The 16,774-nt window shown below is 37.9% G+C and overlaps 1 protein-coding gene across 4 annotated transcripts in view; it reads right to left on the bottom strand.

Moving 5' to 3' along the window:
• LOC134542481 (protein kinase C, brain isozyme-like) overlaps window positions 1-16,774 on the bottom strand; it is a 490,169-nt gene that overhangs the window by 120,663 nt on the left and 352,732 nt on the right. For all 4 annotated transcript variants that reach the window (XM_063386801.1, XM_063386800.1, XM_063386802.1 and 1 more), the window contains exon 2: window positions 15,291-15,322. In XM_063386801.1, coding sequence (XP_063242871.1) covers window positions 15,291-15,322 — 32 coding nt within the window. The remainder of the gene's footprint in view (window positions 1-15,290; window positions 15,323-16,774) is intronic.

Here is a 16,774-nt window from a genome sequence, read left to right as displayed (position 1 = left end):
TCCGGGGGTGGCCAAGTCTGCATGATTACATGGTAAGTTTAAGTTGTGAAGCTGTGATTGTTTTTTTCCTTCAGTTGTTTCACCATATTGGTTAGACGATAAAAAAAACATTCACTAAAATGTAATGTTTGCATTGTGGAAACAGTTTTCAATAACACACGCTTTTTTTTATGAAAGTACCTTTTTAGCGACGGAGATTCTGATTCACACTCTCTAACCATCACCAGACGTACAGCGCCATTTTCGCAATGTTTTGGACGGGACAATATGGCGATGGCGAAGTTAAACGTGACTTACACTACGTCACAGCACGCTTTCTCTCCTGACAATGTATAACTCCATGGTTGGTACGGAGGCGAGGTTTGAAGCGTCGAGGAAAGGGATGGGTGGATGGGAGAGGGAGGGAGGAAAGAAGGGTTGGCGGGAGAGAGAGAGACACACACAGAGAGAGAGAGAGAGAGAGAGAGAGAGAGAGAGAGGCGATGTGCGCTCTACCGACCGACATCAAGGCGCTTCAGCTGTTAACAGAGGCGTTGGCGAAGAACGCGGTAAGGCGAAAGTAAGGGGTTGTGGGCGGTGGGGGGTAGGAGTTGACGGGGGAAGAGGCTTCTGCGGGCAACCAGAAGCGTCCAAAGCGTCTCTGCCACGCGCCAGAGTGCGACATCAACGCCCGCACTAGTTAGTGCAAGGTGTTACCGACGTCCTTTCGTATCGCCATACCGTACCTCACTCCGAGAATTCTCCTTCACACACACACACACACACACACACACGCACGCACGCACGGCAGACAAGCAGACAAGATTGCAAATTTTTCATTTTTTTTTCTTCGGAATTACACTCTATGGATTCAATCCCAAGACTAAACTTTGTCGTGCAGACTCTCAATCACATGGGATTTTTCCCGAATCTTCGCCCTCGTGTCATGCGAGGAAAGTTTGAGCTTCGAACTGGTAGCGCGGCCAAGTGTAGTGCAAAGGAACTAAACGGGAGTGACTACGACGGGCGTAGGCCTAATGGGCCTATAAGAAAATATATTTTGTATCAAAAATAAAAAAAATAAAAACTACAAACAACAATTTTACCATTTTGAGAAATTCAATCCCTAAAGGGTGTAAAAGACGTAAGTATTAAAAAAAAAGTGCATGTTTCAGAACCTATTAGATCTAAGTAGAGGTAAGAAACTAAGAAAGTACAAAATTCATTTAAAGTTATGTACCTATTGTATTTGTTTTCAATTCATTTAAATTCATCAATAAGGGCGTGAAAATTCAGTAGGTTGTGATTTAATTAATAACTCTTGCCAAAACTAATACAATAAGATGGAAAATATTTGGTAAGAATAATATAAATGATAAATAACACACATGGTTTATTATTTTAAAATATTTCGTCCCTAAAGCGTATAAAATGGATAAGTTTGGATTTACTTCCAAATCTAATCGATTTAAAAGTAATAAATTAAGAATGAACTTGAATATAGAGTCATGAATTGTATTTTTTATTCTATTTTTAAAGGGGTGGAAAAGGGGTAGTTACGTTATTGACATAATTAATTACACCTCCCGAGTTAATCAAGGAATAGGCAAGATAATGGGTATCAATAATTAACATACTAAAGATACCAACCAGAATGTTATCATTTTGCTATGCATGTAAAACGGATAAATATTGTTTAAAAAAGAAAAACGTATACTTTCTTATCTATTAGTACTAAAGGTCAGAAACTAAAGGTGGGAAACTATGGATGAATTAGTTATGTTGTACTTTTTTTTTTCTCATAGAAATCGTAATTTCATGGTGTTTTAAGGGAATAAATTCTGTTACATTTTAAAAATTGTTTATCCGAAAATAACTTTAAACTTATATTTGGTAAGAATAGCAAAAATAAAAAGCAAAACTTTTTTTTACCATTAAGGGGTGTAAAGGTATTAAGTTTTGTTTTAAGAACATTAATGCATACTTCCGAATATACTGTATTTAAAAGTAAGAAATAAGTTAAGTGAAAACGATGGCATAATCTTAATTAAAATTAAATAGGACGTGTTTCACCATGTTTTAACCTGGCTACCTCACAAAGTAAAGGAGGTGACTGTGATTTCATCAAGTTAAAATATATACTCGCGTACATTAAAAATGGAGCTATAAACTCGGATATTTAATCTGTACTAAAAAAAAAACAGACATACGCACAGCTGCTATAAAAAATATGTCAACATTTGTGTTATAAATTAATTCTTATATTTACCTGACATTTTATTGTGTTTATTTCTATAGTGAAATCGTTTGGTATTAATCACATATACTTTCCTTACAATGGTCAAATATGAGCAATATCCTGAAATTGCGTAAACCGATTTTATATTATAAAAGCTATCCGTAGCTATGACCCTATTGTTTCTTCCCAAAAACCTGTCTGTACCTGCGCCGCATTCTAGTGGCATTTTAAAAAAGCTGGCTGTTTTCGGTTGTTGCACACTTAACTACTTCCGCTAGCAATTTGAATATTTTTCGAAACAGGAAGCCGAGCAGTAGTCCCCAATCCCTATCTAATTTTTCACTACCTCCCAAAATCATATTGTTACTAGGTTTTATTTATGTACTACAACGTAAAAATAATTTATTGTTGTCATCATGTTTTAGTGAATTGAAAATTGTACAATCAATTGTTTGTTAACGTACGTACGCGTTCACTCTCGCCCCTTAGTTCAAGTTGTCTTACGTCCCTTTCCTTTTAAGGGAAAGGTAACAACTGTTGTTGTTTACTTGGTCAGGATCTTCTCAGCAAACGCATCAGAGGGCGTCGGTACAAGTTGCGAGTTTCGACGGTACCTGTTGGCTTAGACCCGGACTCGCGATACGTGTGGATATGTCCGCTTGTACATTCATCTGAACATAAGCTTAATAGCTGTTACGGTTTTGTGTGCTTACGAAGGACCATGTGTACGCTAACATCGATGAGCCTGCGCGTCAGCCTAGTCATGAGAAGGTGGTTCAGTTGCTACTGAATTATGTTTTCATTCGATTATGATGATGATGATGATGATGATGATGATGATGATGATGATGATGATGATGATGATGAGTAAGTTTATCCGTTGCTGGTGTTTTGAGCACACGCAACGTCATTGCCTTCCTCGGGATGAAGGTAAAAGAGAGTTCACAAACACCCGGTCCTGAATTCAGGGAGAAGGTTTGAAAAATCCCCCCCCCCCCCTCCTTGACCCAGAAACGCTATCCAAGTGAGCGGACGTGTCTGCATTTGTCTCATTGTATATCACTGAGTGGTAAATTGTTGTTCGAACCACAGGTGTGATCACCTAAGTATACCCTGCATGCACCCTGCATGCAATTCCAATAGTTTGTCATTAGTCCAACAACACAACCATTAGAACAAGTATGGCCAATTTGCTCGGCATCAGCTACTAATTGAATCACTGATAAAAAAAAAACACAAACTCAAATATTTGTTTTGTAGATCGGTACCTCAATTCACAAAAACGATGCTAACAGCATATGTAAATGTGCGGCCCATTCATATAGGTTGTTTGACCAGATTCTAAATTAAATCATTACATTGTGTGCGGAGCATTTTCCTCGCCTGTTAATTTTTTTTACGTTGTAAAAATTCCTAAACGGTTACATTCGTTGCAGGAATTGTGTTTTATTTTCGAATAATGGAAGATTATAATAAATATGTTTATACCTATATTAAATTTTAATTTGTGAACATTGTATTATTATGTGTTTCTGCAGTATGACTTGTCCAATATCTTTGTGCAAACCTGAACATACAGGAAATAGCTAATGATTGCAATAATCTAAACTTAACCCCCCCCCCCCCCCAAAAAAATGTTTTTTCTGTACTAAAACTGACTACGCTGGTTTACAAAAGTAACCACAAATCTAATGAAATATTGTTGGGTCTTTAAAATTTAAATTGTTATGATATTTTGGACTTAAGCCGGCACATCACTTTCACGTACATTTTTATACTGTGGAGGTTTTCATGCGCTGACTAAGACTTTTAAGTATACAACTGGATGCAGTTATTTGTACAGCCCACTAACAATTTGATATGCAAATTGAGAAACAAAAATAATCAGCAGTGTCAGCTTTATGAATAATATCATAAAATACGTCCAGGTAATTAGCCTATAGGTGTAAAATCACACAAAGTTAGGGCGTAAATAGTAATCGCCGAGAACAGCACTTCTTGTGCGTGCAAGTCACGTAAGCAGATAAAGTATTTGGAAGGCTAAAGCGAAATGATAACTCGTATAATGAAGAAGCGAAACGCACGGATTGAAGGAACACAGGTAGGTATTTTTTGCAAAAAAAAATAAATTATAAAGCTCACTAAACTGCAATCTGGTAGGTCCGCACCATCGGTTTATTCCTTGTAACTGGAAGCCGTATGCAAGAGAAGCCATAGCCTTATTTAGCCGAAGCCATTCCAGGACGCGTTTGCTGCGGTAGACATGTACCTGATAGAAATTCAACCAATAAAGTAGAGAAAAAAAACAATGTCAGTGTTTTAAAATCTAGTCTTGAAATATTTTCGTAAAAAATGCATGCGCCTACATGTAAATTAAATTAATAAAACAAGCATATTATCAGCTGTATCCCACAATTAAAAAAAAATTCTGATCCCACCAAAAAAAAATTATCTGAATGGTAGTTGTGACCACAGTCAAAACGTTTGTTGTACTACAACAAATTCTACGAACTTGTAGCCCACACATTACAAGTCTAACAGTAACCAAACATCTTACAATAGACCCTTATATGTACAAGGATCGAACCAAGAACATTAATCGATCGAGATGGGTTAAAATATGGCGAATGTCACGGTAGCAAATACTACTGCACTCTAACGGGTAAAAATTAGTCAAAAAGTTAAAAGTTTCAACACTAAGTATGTATGGTTAATATTATCATTTTTTTTTCATTTCTTGTACATTATTTTATTTTGGATCTTTTGAGACCTAGATTCGGATTCGAAGGGTATTTTCGAAGTACTGATTGGGATTATAAGTCGAGATTCGGATTCCAGAAAATTGGGATTTGACCCCATTACTAATTTTTTAGGTTATCAGTCTTCTGTTTAACTTGAAAAGGACAAAGGGCTTCTACGCCACACGGTTACGTACAGATGTTCAGGGCGCCCGGGCATCCAAGATATAGTGTTCCGAGCCACTCGGTGACTGACTCAGGGCTTATTAACTTCAGTCGTGCGTGAGTGATTTTTTTTTCCTAACCTAACTAAAAACTAAGTGTGTTGGGGAGGGTTCCGGGTTAGGGAGGGAGACTAAGTGCGTCACAGGCCGAAGCCCATATACGCTCTAAGCATGCAGGGTGTTAGCCATGCAGGAGGGGTAGCATGCATCATGTGCTAGGAGGGGGATTGGCCAGCCATGGCAGCGATTGGCGCCATGACTAACTCCCCTCACTGACTATACTAGACTAAAACTAGATAAGTTGAGCCCAGGTAAAACCTGCATAGACACAGGGAAAAACCCTGGTCTCTGACATGCGGGATGAAAAAGTTTCATGCATTAATATCAAGTAGGATGCTTACGGGACACAAGAAGGATGGATCTGGAAGATGAGTTGGACAGAGTAGAAAAGAGTCCACCATGCGGGGGGTTGGGGGCTTGGACATTGCTGTCCGCATTGGTTTGGGTGGCACTGGTTGCTTCGGGGGCGACTTTTTGCAGTTTCCCGCCGGGCTGCCAGCCAGCCCAATGCGTGGGTGTCGGGGTCGAACACATGACCTCTGACACAGGAGCAAGACGCCTTAGCGACCACCACCCCCGAGGACTCTTTCGTTAACTTTATGAAACGCCGCAATAAGTTCATGTTTGTAATAAGTTAAGCTGATGTTTTTTTTTCTAAACAGAAATCTATGTTTGCCGTAGTATATATGTGTGTAAAGAATTTTAATATAGAGTGCCTGTCTAAAAACAAACTCTCCTGAGATAACTAAGTTTATTATTCGTGTGACGGGGAATTTTCCGAGGCGGATTTCATTTACAACCGTGCTCAGAATAAACTACCTATATTACTAAGTGAAAATAGTGTACGTAGTGTAAAATCGCAATGTCTGTAACTTCCGATGCATTTTATAAAAGGCCGAGATCACATCAAAGATCTTGTCCAAGTGAATAAGGAAGCAAAGTTTTCACACAGCAAGCTTGTAAAGTTGCGTTTCAAAACTAATAAAATATGAAAAGAGAAAAAAAACTCGCAGGAGATGGAAGTGGAACATCTCTTATTAATTTTAACATTTAAAAAATGGGGAACAACTCACTTCTAGGGGGACTCCCTTTTATAAGACGAGAGATGTGGAAGGGATTTAGTTCAAAAAAACTAATAAAAATTTTTTTTTGTTAGATTGTAAAGGCAACAACAGTTCCTATGTGTCCATCAAGGAAGGCGTGGCTACAGGTAAGGCTATGTTATATTCTTGGAACTTACTAGGCTACTGGGTAAATACAGAGTAATTTAAATTTTTTTTGTTATAATAACTATTAGTTTTGGAGGATGGCGCAACGTCAGGGACAGGCGCACAGGGTGTACTGGGTCTCGCGGACACTCATCGTAACAGTTCTGCCGCGGGCCCGCGGACAGTTAACGACTGCCCGACTGGTGCAGCACATTGGTCTCGCGCGGTCACGGACGGTATCGTGGGTACTGGGAACCAGCTACGGCTGAGCTCCGACCAGCCACTTCCACTCAGACAGCGCGCGGCCCGGCCGGGCACATCCCACTCTTTCCCATCGGGATCGCTGCAGGGGAGAGGGGGAGGCTCTCTCTCTCTTGGAGCCGCCAAATGGCGGCGGTGAATTAGTTTAATGGCCCGAGAGATACCGCGTGGGCACAAGGAAGAGGGGAGGGAGGGACGGGCGAGAGAACACTTCTCTCCGGTCGGGCCAGCAGCCAGCCACGACGACACGTTGGCCTCTAGGAAATGGCGAATGTCCTCCCCCCCTTCCCCCCCAGGCCACTTCCATTGCCCCCTCTTCCTTCCGGCCGCAGAAATTACTCGCGACGCAGCCAACCAACAGGTTCATCGTCCAAGTAATCGCGAGAACACACCTCTCTCTCTCTCTCTCTCTCTCTCTATTTTTGTTTGTAACTAAGACAGAAATATATTTCAAAATTACGTACATTTGCAAATTTTTACATTTATGTAATGGTGGGTTTAGGCTTTGTGTTAAACCAGTACTTCCAATAGTTAACATGAACCGTTCCATGAATAGCTTCCCAGTATTAACTGCGCACATTAATAAGCATATTAAAATAAAATAATGTCAAATTACTCTATGCAACATGGTTTTATATGTTTCTCTGATCTTAGGTGTGCCTAAAGTATTTTTTTTTGCGTTGATTCCAGATCTGCAATCCGTTTTTTTATATCACGTACTTTTTTTTTTTGCGAATTAAGGAAACTCACTTTTTATTTGAACGTAAATTTTACAAAGGCAATTTTCATTGCGAAGGTGAAATTTTCTTTTGGGTAAGAGGAAATAGTTGGCAACACTTGTTACTTCCAGCTGGCTTTAAAGAAGGAAACAGTAATTCATTGTTCACATGTTGTAGTGTGAGGTTATTTTTGAGAAATGAATTCCCGTAAGTGTTCAAATAACTCGAACGTGTTGTGTTATATTTGTGGTAGTTATGTAACTGCTAGGCAAAGACAATGCATCAGTAGTTTTGTGAGAAATGTACATTATGCTTAGTTCGGCATAAAGTTTGGTGATTAAGACAAAAACCGGGCACCGCACAAGGTATGTCGTGCGTGTCTCGATGGATTAATACTGTGGAAAAATGGTGCAAAAAAAAGCAATTCCCATGGTTTGGAGGGAGCCACAAAATCATATTAACGACTATTATTTCTATATGGTTAACGTTCAAAGTCATTACGCAAAAACTAAGGACATTCAATATCCGAACATTCCTACGGCCATAAAACCAGTTATACATTGTGAATCTCTTCCTTTCCCAGTTACACCTCCCGTTCTCGAAAATGTGCTACAGGAGAGCAGTTCAGAAAATGAATGTGATAATGCTGATGATTACAAGTCCAAAGAAATACTGAACCAAAATTAATTACTCAAAATGAACTTAACGTTTTAACTCGTGACTTAAATCTGACAAAGAATGCTGCTTTGGTGGAAAGTCCTAAAAAAAGCTTAGGTTCCTAGTCTACCAGCCTCAAGTAATATGTTCATTACAAACTGCCCGCCATATGGGATATTCGTAATAATTATCTTAGAAATACAAAAAGAATTCTAAAAATTATTAAAAATATCATCTATTAATTTAAGATTGACTGTATAGATTTTCTTCCTTGGTTTGATTCTCCGCCAGTGATAAGAGTAACTAAACATAAAAACATTCACTCTACAAAAAGAAAGACTCTATACAAGATACCTGTACGACTAAATAAATACACTGCCACTATGCCTACCATGGAAGTCTAATTTTTCGATACTTCGAATATGTTCCAACCAATGACCGAGAATCAAACCAAGGAAGGAACTCTATAGAGTCAATGATAAATTAATAAACCTTTTTATGATTTTTAGATTTTTTTAAATTTCTACGATAATCACTAATTTCCAAGATGGCGGGCAATTTGTCATGAACGTCTTACTGTAGGGTGGTAGACTATGAACATAAGCTTCTTTTAGGACTTCCCACAATATTTATTGAAATTAATATTTTTTTAATTAAAATATTTTTTTTTTTACATCGATCAAGTATCGAACCAAGGACGGGAATCGATATAATCAACCAGTATATTAATTGCATTTTTAAAAAGAATTTTGGAACTTTTCCCGAATTTATAGCTAAATAATTACGAATTTCCAAGATGGCAGCCAATATGGCCTACAAGATGGCGGTAGCCCTGGTAATAAATATAAACTGTACTCTAGTAAGTGAAAAGTAAACTAATATGGTGGTAGTGGCCTCTAGCAGACGAAAACAATATGCTGGGTCCAAAATGGCGGCCTCCAGCAGTCGAAATCAATATGGCTGATGTGACGTCATACTAGCTGGCGATATATAGGCTTACGTTGTCATTAGTGGTGGGAGGCCAGTGTGCCAGTGGCGTTCGTTGAGGAAGGTTCGGTCGTAATTTTTATTTTTGTCCTCAACTTTGTTAATAATTCAATTTTTATATATATTAATTTTTTTCTGATTTTGTTGTTAGAAGTTACAAATTTCAAAATGGCGGAAATTCTTTTTATTAAATTTATTAAGTATTTTTTTTATTAATTAAAAAAGATTCCTATTTCCTAGCATTAAAAATACGATCTTCAATATGGTGGCCGTAACGGAAATTGCAACAAAGATACATGGCGGTCATTACATTCTAATTGACAAGGTCATGACATAAGCGGCTTAGGATAGGTTGCTTTTTGGATTCTTAAGCCACTTTTAGGACATTTAAAGTCACTGGCTTTTTTGAGGACTCAATAGGTAATTTTCCCTCAAAACAGGAGTTTTTTCCTCAAAATAGGGAATCATTTATTTTTCTGATTTTTTTAAATATGTTTGGTGGATGTCCCCCCCCCCCCCCACACACACACACACACAAATCCAGGAAATTTTGACGGATTGTAACGAATTTTGGGTAAATTTTGAGGAATTTTGAATCATTTTTGCAAATTTTGAAGGTCAAGATCATCCAAGATGGCCGCTGTGACTTCCGAATCAAAAAGTTTGGCCGACACCACCGACACCCTGCCGCCGGACCGGCCAATATATAGAACTGCGGAGAAATGAAAATAAAGGCGTAACGCAAGGTCCTCGAGTGCTTTCAAGAAGCTGTCCCGGGCGGTTTTGTCTTATATCTATTCCGAAAAGACGAGTTTAATGCTTTTCCTTCCTCCTAACAACGTTTAAAAAACTTAATGCGGAAACAGAACTCCTCATCCGACCACAGCGTATTCTCAAATGATTTGCGTAAACAGACACCACTCGGATATGTTGAGCAGTTTTCAAATCGCGTGGTTTCATTTGAAGCTCTGCAAACCTTAAGTGTGCCCGGGTATTTTCGTGTATAGCTGAAAGCCATCGCCATTTTCTTTCTCTCGTGAGACCAGGGAAATGAGTGTTGTTGTTCCCTCCCCCCCCCCCCCCCTCCTCATCACCGTATAACTACGTTTTGACGGTAAGATTCGCGAGACGCGTTTGGCAACACGTTGATTCCAGCAGTGCCTCCTCGCGGCTTCAAAGCTTTGGAACGCGATGTTCAGTTCCGGGCGGGCGCTTGCAAGAAGAGGGTTGAGAAAAGGGGGAGCGGGGAGAGCAAGCTGAAAACAGCGGGTCGTATAAATAACATCGCGCGTCGCTAGGGAAGTAGAAAGGGGGGGGGGGGGGTATGTTGTCGAGGAGGAGGAGGAGGAGAGAAGCCGCATCCTTCCGAAGGCCGCGCGCTTTGAAGGCGTTCCAGGAGGGGAGGGGAGCCGTGACGCGATTACACCGCAGTCACGGGTCGCCGGTTCGCGGCCCGGCGAGGGGCAGCCTCGCCCCGCCGTAAATAGACCCATCCCCCCCCCCCCCTAACTCTGCCGGCGTATCGGCTGGCAGCGAGGCAGCCCGCGCCACTTGGAATTATTCACGACGGCCACGCCTCTCTGGAACCAGCGCCGGCGGCGTGCAGACAGCGCCGTCGAGAGCACCCAGAGGGCCCCCCCCCCCCACCTCAGAGGAACCGTCTCACGCGCCATGTTGATTATGTGTGTGTGTGCATTGTTTCGTGGTTACTTTTATTTAAGGTTTTTTTTTTTAAATTTTTGACTTGATACCTCCTTCGCATTATTGTTGTTCAGTCACCACTTTTGCAACAGATATTCACTTAGTGTAATATTATCAGTGTAAATAAGTCATCGTTGTCATCATCATTTGAGCTACTCGAAAATAATTTTTTAGAAACAGCACTTAAATAAAAGTAACGAGAAAAAATTATACAAAAAAATAATAAACATGACGTTTGAGAACAAATTTTAATGTAAAAGAATTCAAAACTCACAACCTACAAAAAATACATGTAAGCGAGTCTTTCAGTACTCGCCAGAAATGTGTAACATCTAACCTCGTTACAGAGAAAATTCATGCGTTATCATGTTGCAAATACACTTATAATACGAATCTCGGACCCAGGGAAAATTGTGTCTTCAAATTACATTTCTTGGCGCGAATCACACGTAGTTTCCGCTCCCGCCGCTAGAATTCGTAATCTTTCCGGCTTCGTTGGAATCAACAGAAATTGAAAGGTGCGAAGGAGAAAATATTGAGGGCCTCCCGCCTATAGTGCGACAAGAAACAAAAGAACCTTCTCGGACATAGACATTGGTGTCTGCGAAGGTTTTTTTATTAGTTGTCGCGTTATACTCGGATGCACATACGGTGGGCAAAGCTACAGAACCAAACCACGTAATTTAAAGATATTCCAGTGGTGTCGGTTTACAAAAAAAAATTATAATGTGTTAAGGGCGGATGAGTAGTTCTTCGTATTTTTTTTCAACTGTGTTTTTTTATTAATGTATGAAAATACATTCAATCTGTTCTGAACAGTTGGTTGCAATATTCATGTGCTGTATTTATTACAAGACTCTGCAATCTATAACCCTGGGAGCTGAATTACGAGCTTAATACTTACGAGCTTAATACTTACATACAATTTTTGTTTGAGCTGCGTAGCAAGATTAATAAATTTCTCTTTGTAAATCATACCATAATTTTATGACTTTATATAATATTTTATTTTCCACAATTACCAAACTTTAAGTCACAATTAATAGTGAAGCATTCTTCTGGTAATTATTGTAATTGTATGTATGATATTAGTATTTTTTTTTTGTTACGAGGAAATATTTTGATTTTGTATTTTTTACCTAGATCTCCTGGAAAAATTTCTCCTGGAAAAATAGACAAAATAAATCACACCAGTTATTTAGACAGGAAAGTTGGACAGTTATTGTTTATTAATATTTGCACTATAGACAAAGACTCTTTAAATCTTACCTGCAAAATAAATTTTGGTTATTCGTTCAGAAGCAAAAACAAAAGATTCAGTGGAATCACTAACTAGAAAACATGCTATGATTAAATGATGATCTACTTCCTTACTCCAAAGTTGGCAAAATTTAACTTGATTAAAAAAGATATTAAAACTAATTTTAAAACGAATTAAAAAAATACATTGACTTATTCAATGGGACTTTAAACTAACAATAAATCATAATTTGTATTTTAATTATTTCCTTATATTTAGTCAAAAAATTTTAATCTGTAGAATTTTTTAAAACTAAGTAATAATACTTGCTTTTAGAATTTGATGTATTATTATCATTATATCTTCGGTAGGCCTACCACGAGATATCACAATAAAATAAAGACTACACTAATCATGGTGGACTATCTAAAACGTGTTTGAATTTCACGACAAAAACCTCCAGCAGCAATTTTTTCTATTTAAATAGTTTCGTACAAACAGACAAGAATTTGTTTTTAAAAAAATTAGTTCAGATATTTAATTTACCAAAAGAAAAAAATATTGAATATGTAATTATTTGGAAATCACAGTAAGATACTTGATTTTATTTGATAAATTGTAATGATACGCGTAATAACCTACACCTTTTTAGTTTTTTAAGTTTATGCGCAGATGTAAAAAACAGAATCTTTGAACGAAATTCCGGAGATACCAAACGAACGGTAGCATTGTGTTCGTATCTTATTGACAATTTCTCGATATTCTGAAACCTGATCTTGTTTCACGTTTAAATGATTCGTCCACAAAGGCAACTAAATGTAATAAGTAGGGACATACATTTTTTTTTGCGAAAAAAGTCTGAACGTCCATTGGACTGCATTGTGGTATGCGTCAACAATTTCTTCCTTGCAATTGGCGGTCGTCCTGCAAAAAAAGCCATTGCCTTATTTGATTGAGCCGTACTCAGAACGCGTTTTCTTCAGCACTGAGTTACTGTGATTGATTGGTGTTCTAACAGTAGATATGTACCTGAAAGAAACTAGACCAGTCGATACTACAGCTGTTTTTACTCTCAGATAGACTCGAAATCTTTTCGCAAAAAATTAATTGCCCTAATAATTAGTCTTTACTGTTCCGCACGGCTGAACGTATAATCACTGGAAACAAAAAGTAACTTGCACACATAGATTAACTTTAATTACTTAAAGTTGCCACCGCGTATTTAGGTTGCACGGTAACCTAGTGTTCACAGCTCGAATCGCTCCCAGTATTTACAGTTATTATTAGGGTGGTTCTTTAATTGCATGCTTATTGCTCTCATACATACTACACAATTATTCTGTTTTGCGATTCATTTACACAACACGAATTGGTTTATATATATATATATATATATATATATATATATATATATATATATATATATATATAATTTACTTGTTTATTTTTCTGATGCTGCAGCAGGACTCGCTTAGGCCGTTTCTTTTAGAGCTATAACTGGTTGAAGTTAAACCAGCCAATTATAACCAAGCATAAAATATATGTAAAATTTGAAATATATTCAGGAAACCTGTTACTATACAAATAAAATTAATCAAACGGACTAAAGTACAGCTGAAGGTCATGTGTCCTTGCACCGTCCAAAAATATAGTGTACGAACCTGAAAAAAAAAACTGTTTACATGTCTATATTATACATAGGACTATGTATTTTTCGCGAAAACATTTCCTGACTAGCTGTGTGTTAAAACGTGACTTTTGTCCGTGTTTCGTGGTCGGCTGCTGGGTTTCTTTCAGGAACACGTCTGTTGTCAGCACACCAATCACAGCCATCCAGTGCAGAAGCAGACGCATCCTGAATGGCCCGGCAAAATAGGACAGTGGCTTCTCTTGCAGACGGCGGACAATTGCCGGGAAGAAACCGCTGGCGAACGAATAACTTGGCGCAGGCTAATGAGTAGGGTCATGCATATTTCGTGAAAAGATTCCGAGACTAGTTATAAGTTAAAACACGGTAGCATCGTCTGTGTTTCGTGATTGGGTGAATTTCTATTAGGTACATGTCGATTGTTACAACATCAATCACAGCAATTCATTGCGGAAGTAAACGCGTCCTGAGTGGCTCGGTCAAACAAGGCTTCGACTTCTCTGGCAGACGATCGCCAATCGCAAGGAAGAAACCGCTGCTGCGGGTATACCTTGTTGCAGTCCAATAGGCGTTCAGATTTATTTGCGAAAAATGCCTGCCCCTACTAATGAGTGTTCACGAAAAATGCCTGCCCTTATCAGTTTGTTATTAAAGTCGTTTCAATAATTCCAGGGATGGCATTACATTCATGGTTTGCACATTTCAAAATTTACATCTGATTTATCAATTAAGCATAGTATTTCATAAACACAAAAACTTAATGGAGATTGGTTTAATAGCATTTGTTGTATGCAAAGTAGGGGCAGGTAATTTCACAAAAAAAAAAACTGAACGCCCATTAGACTGCAAAAAGGTCTGCCGGTACCACAGGTTACAATTCCTTGTAATTGGCAGCCATCTGCAAGAGAAGCCATTGCATCATTTGGCCGGGCAATTAAGAACGTGTGATTGGTGTGCCGACAGTAGACATAATGTGTCTGAAAGAAACTCAACCAATCGTGATGAACTTCAGTCGATCCTGCAGTGTTTTAAAACACCGCTAAAGTCTAAAAAAAACAATTTTGTTGATAAATACATGCCCTTAATAAAAAAAAGCTTTAATTTTATGGTGCCCTAATAACCTTAATATATAATTTAACACTTGTTATGATTGGGAAGGCTTTAAAATACTTAGTATACTAAACAGTTAAAATAATTATTCTCGAAGGGAACTTGAACCCACGAACTCTTTATCACTGAGTGCTATTTTATAAATGTAATGTTGCTTAATGTATGTGAATTAAAGAAAGTAAAGCTTAAGTCAGTACTATTACTACATAAAAAACACATTTTCCAAGCATTGTGAAAACTTGTCTGGTGGACTCGATGAGCAATAAAATTTAATTGAGAAAAAATATTAATTATAAATTACGATCAGACGTAGGCCTACAGGGAGACCGGTTGTAAGATAAGCATATTTACCCAGCAGTGAATTATGTCATATACAAATATAACATGTAAGAATTATCATACTAACTTATTTAAATTATTTCTTATGATCGTACAAGTCAGATGCTATAGTACTTATCAGTAAAAGCCAACCTATATAAGTTAAATACTTGTAGTACAAATAAATAAAAAAAATCTTACCTTGACATTGGTAACCTTGTTTCCCAAAACCCCTGCAACAGAAAATAAATACGCATTACCATAACGCTTATGTAATGACCCTCTCATTAACACTTAGGTGACAATGAGATGATAGCAAGTTCTGCAGCAACGTTGCAAATCTAATTGTGGCTGAGGCAATAGAAAAAAAAGGCGAGGAAATGTGAACATCCCTTCGACACATTTACTGTAAAAAACAGTTTTTTTATCTTGTTATAAACATAATACTGATGACACAGTACTTTCCGGAAACGGAGTACCTACTATATTGAAATTCACACACGTATTTCTTTTTACTGTAGACAAAAATTAGAGCAAATTATTAATGCATTATATATTCCATCAATATTATAAATACCCATCCTTTTATGATACTGGGTTAACGTAAACAAAAATAAAATAATTTTTGCTAGGTTTGGAGACTTTTGTAACTTTTCCAGAAACCAGAATGCATTAATTAATGAATGAATTAATTAGAGCCTTAAGGTATCGTCAACATCAGGACAATGAGGAAGTGATGAGATGAAAATGTGGCTTTTGCAAAATGAACGGGAGGGGGAGGGGAAAACGGTGGTAGCCTACACCGAGAAAACCCATCAATCCCACGGGAAAATACACCACGTTTCTGACTTATGAAAAATTCTTTGTTCGACCCTGCCGGGAATCAAACCCGAAATCGTCTTAGGTGATGGAATCTTTAATTATTTTGCTTACAATATATTGTGTCTCACATGATTTTAAATCAATTCATAGTATAAACATATTTAATTGTTCATAAAAGTTTTTTTTACTAAAATAAGTCCTGATGTAAGGTTTTTATGAACTTACAAGCTATAATTTTTATTAAAATCGTAGCATATACTTATATCATGAGATCGTGTGGTATACAGTTTGGTATCTACCGTTCGGTTCGTATGTAGAGTTCGTCTTCAAAATCTTTAATTCGAGTATTTTATTCATTAATCAATATAAATTAGGTTTTCCCGACACTCTGAAGAACTCAGTCTTCTATGGTTTTGGTAAAACCTAATTGTTTGATTTAATGAATGATAAACAACCAAAAATAAGGAGTTTTAAGACGAACGCTACATACGAACGGTTAAACCAAAACTGTAAAAAAATACGATTTCATGCTTTCTGTACCATGCTACAATTGAGATAAAAAGTTGCCTTTAAGTTCATAAAAACCATCAAATAAGGCCTTTTGTTTTATTTTTAAATTAATTATGGTTATACTGCGCCGAAAACACGTTCGTCATCGTCTCCGGACATCGTCGGCGTCAGAGTCGTGTTCCAATCCCCCTCCTCCCTCCACAACCATTCAAACCTGACCCTCCTACCCTCTCCAGTATTACCGTGACCACCCATCCCTTCTTTTAACAGGGATTATTTTCTTGTTGCGGAGGCGTACTCCTCCTAGTTTATATGAGGCCATGTTAGCACACCTCTGCCGATTCTTCCACGAC

Source organism: Bacillus rossius, assembly GCF_032445375.1.
Source record: "Bacillus rossius redtenbacheri isolate Brsri chromosome 4 unlocalized genomic scaffold, Brsri_v3 Brsri_v3_scf4_2, whole genome shotgun sequence".
Classification (NCBI taxonomy): Eukaryota; Metazoa; Arthropoda; class Insecta; order Phasmatodea; family Bacillidae; genus Bacillus; species Bacillus rossius.
This window is presented reverse-complemented; position numbering and strand designations above follow the sequence as displayed.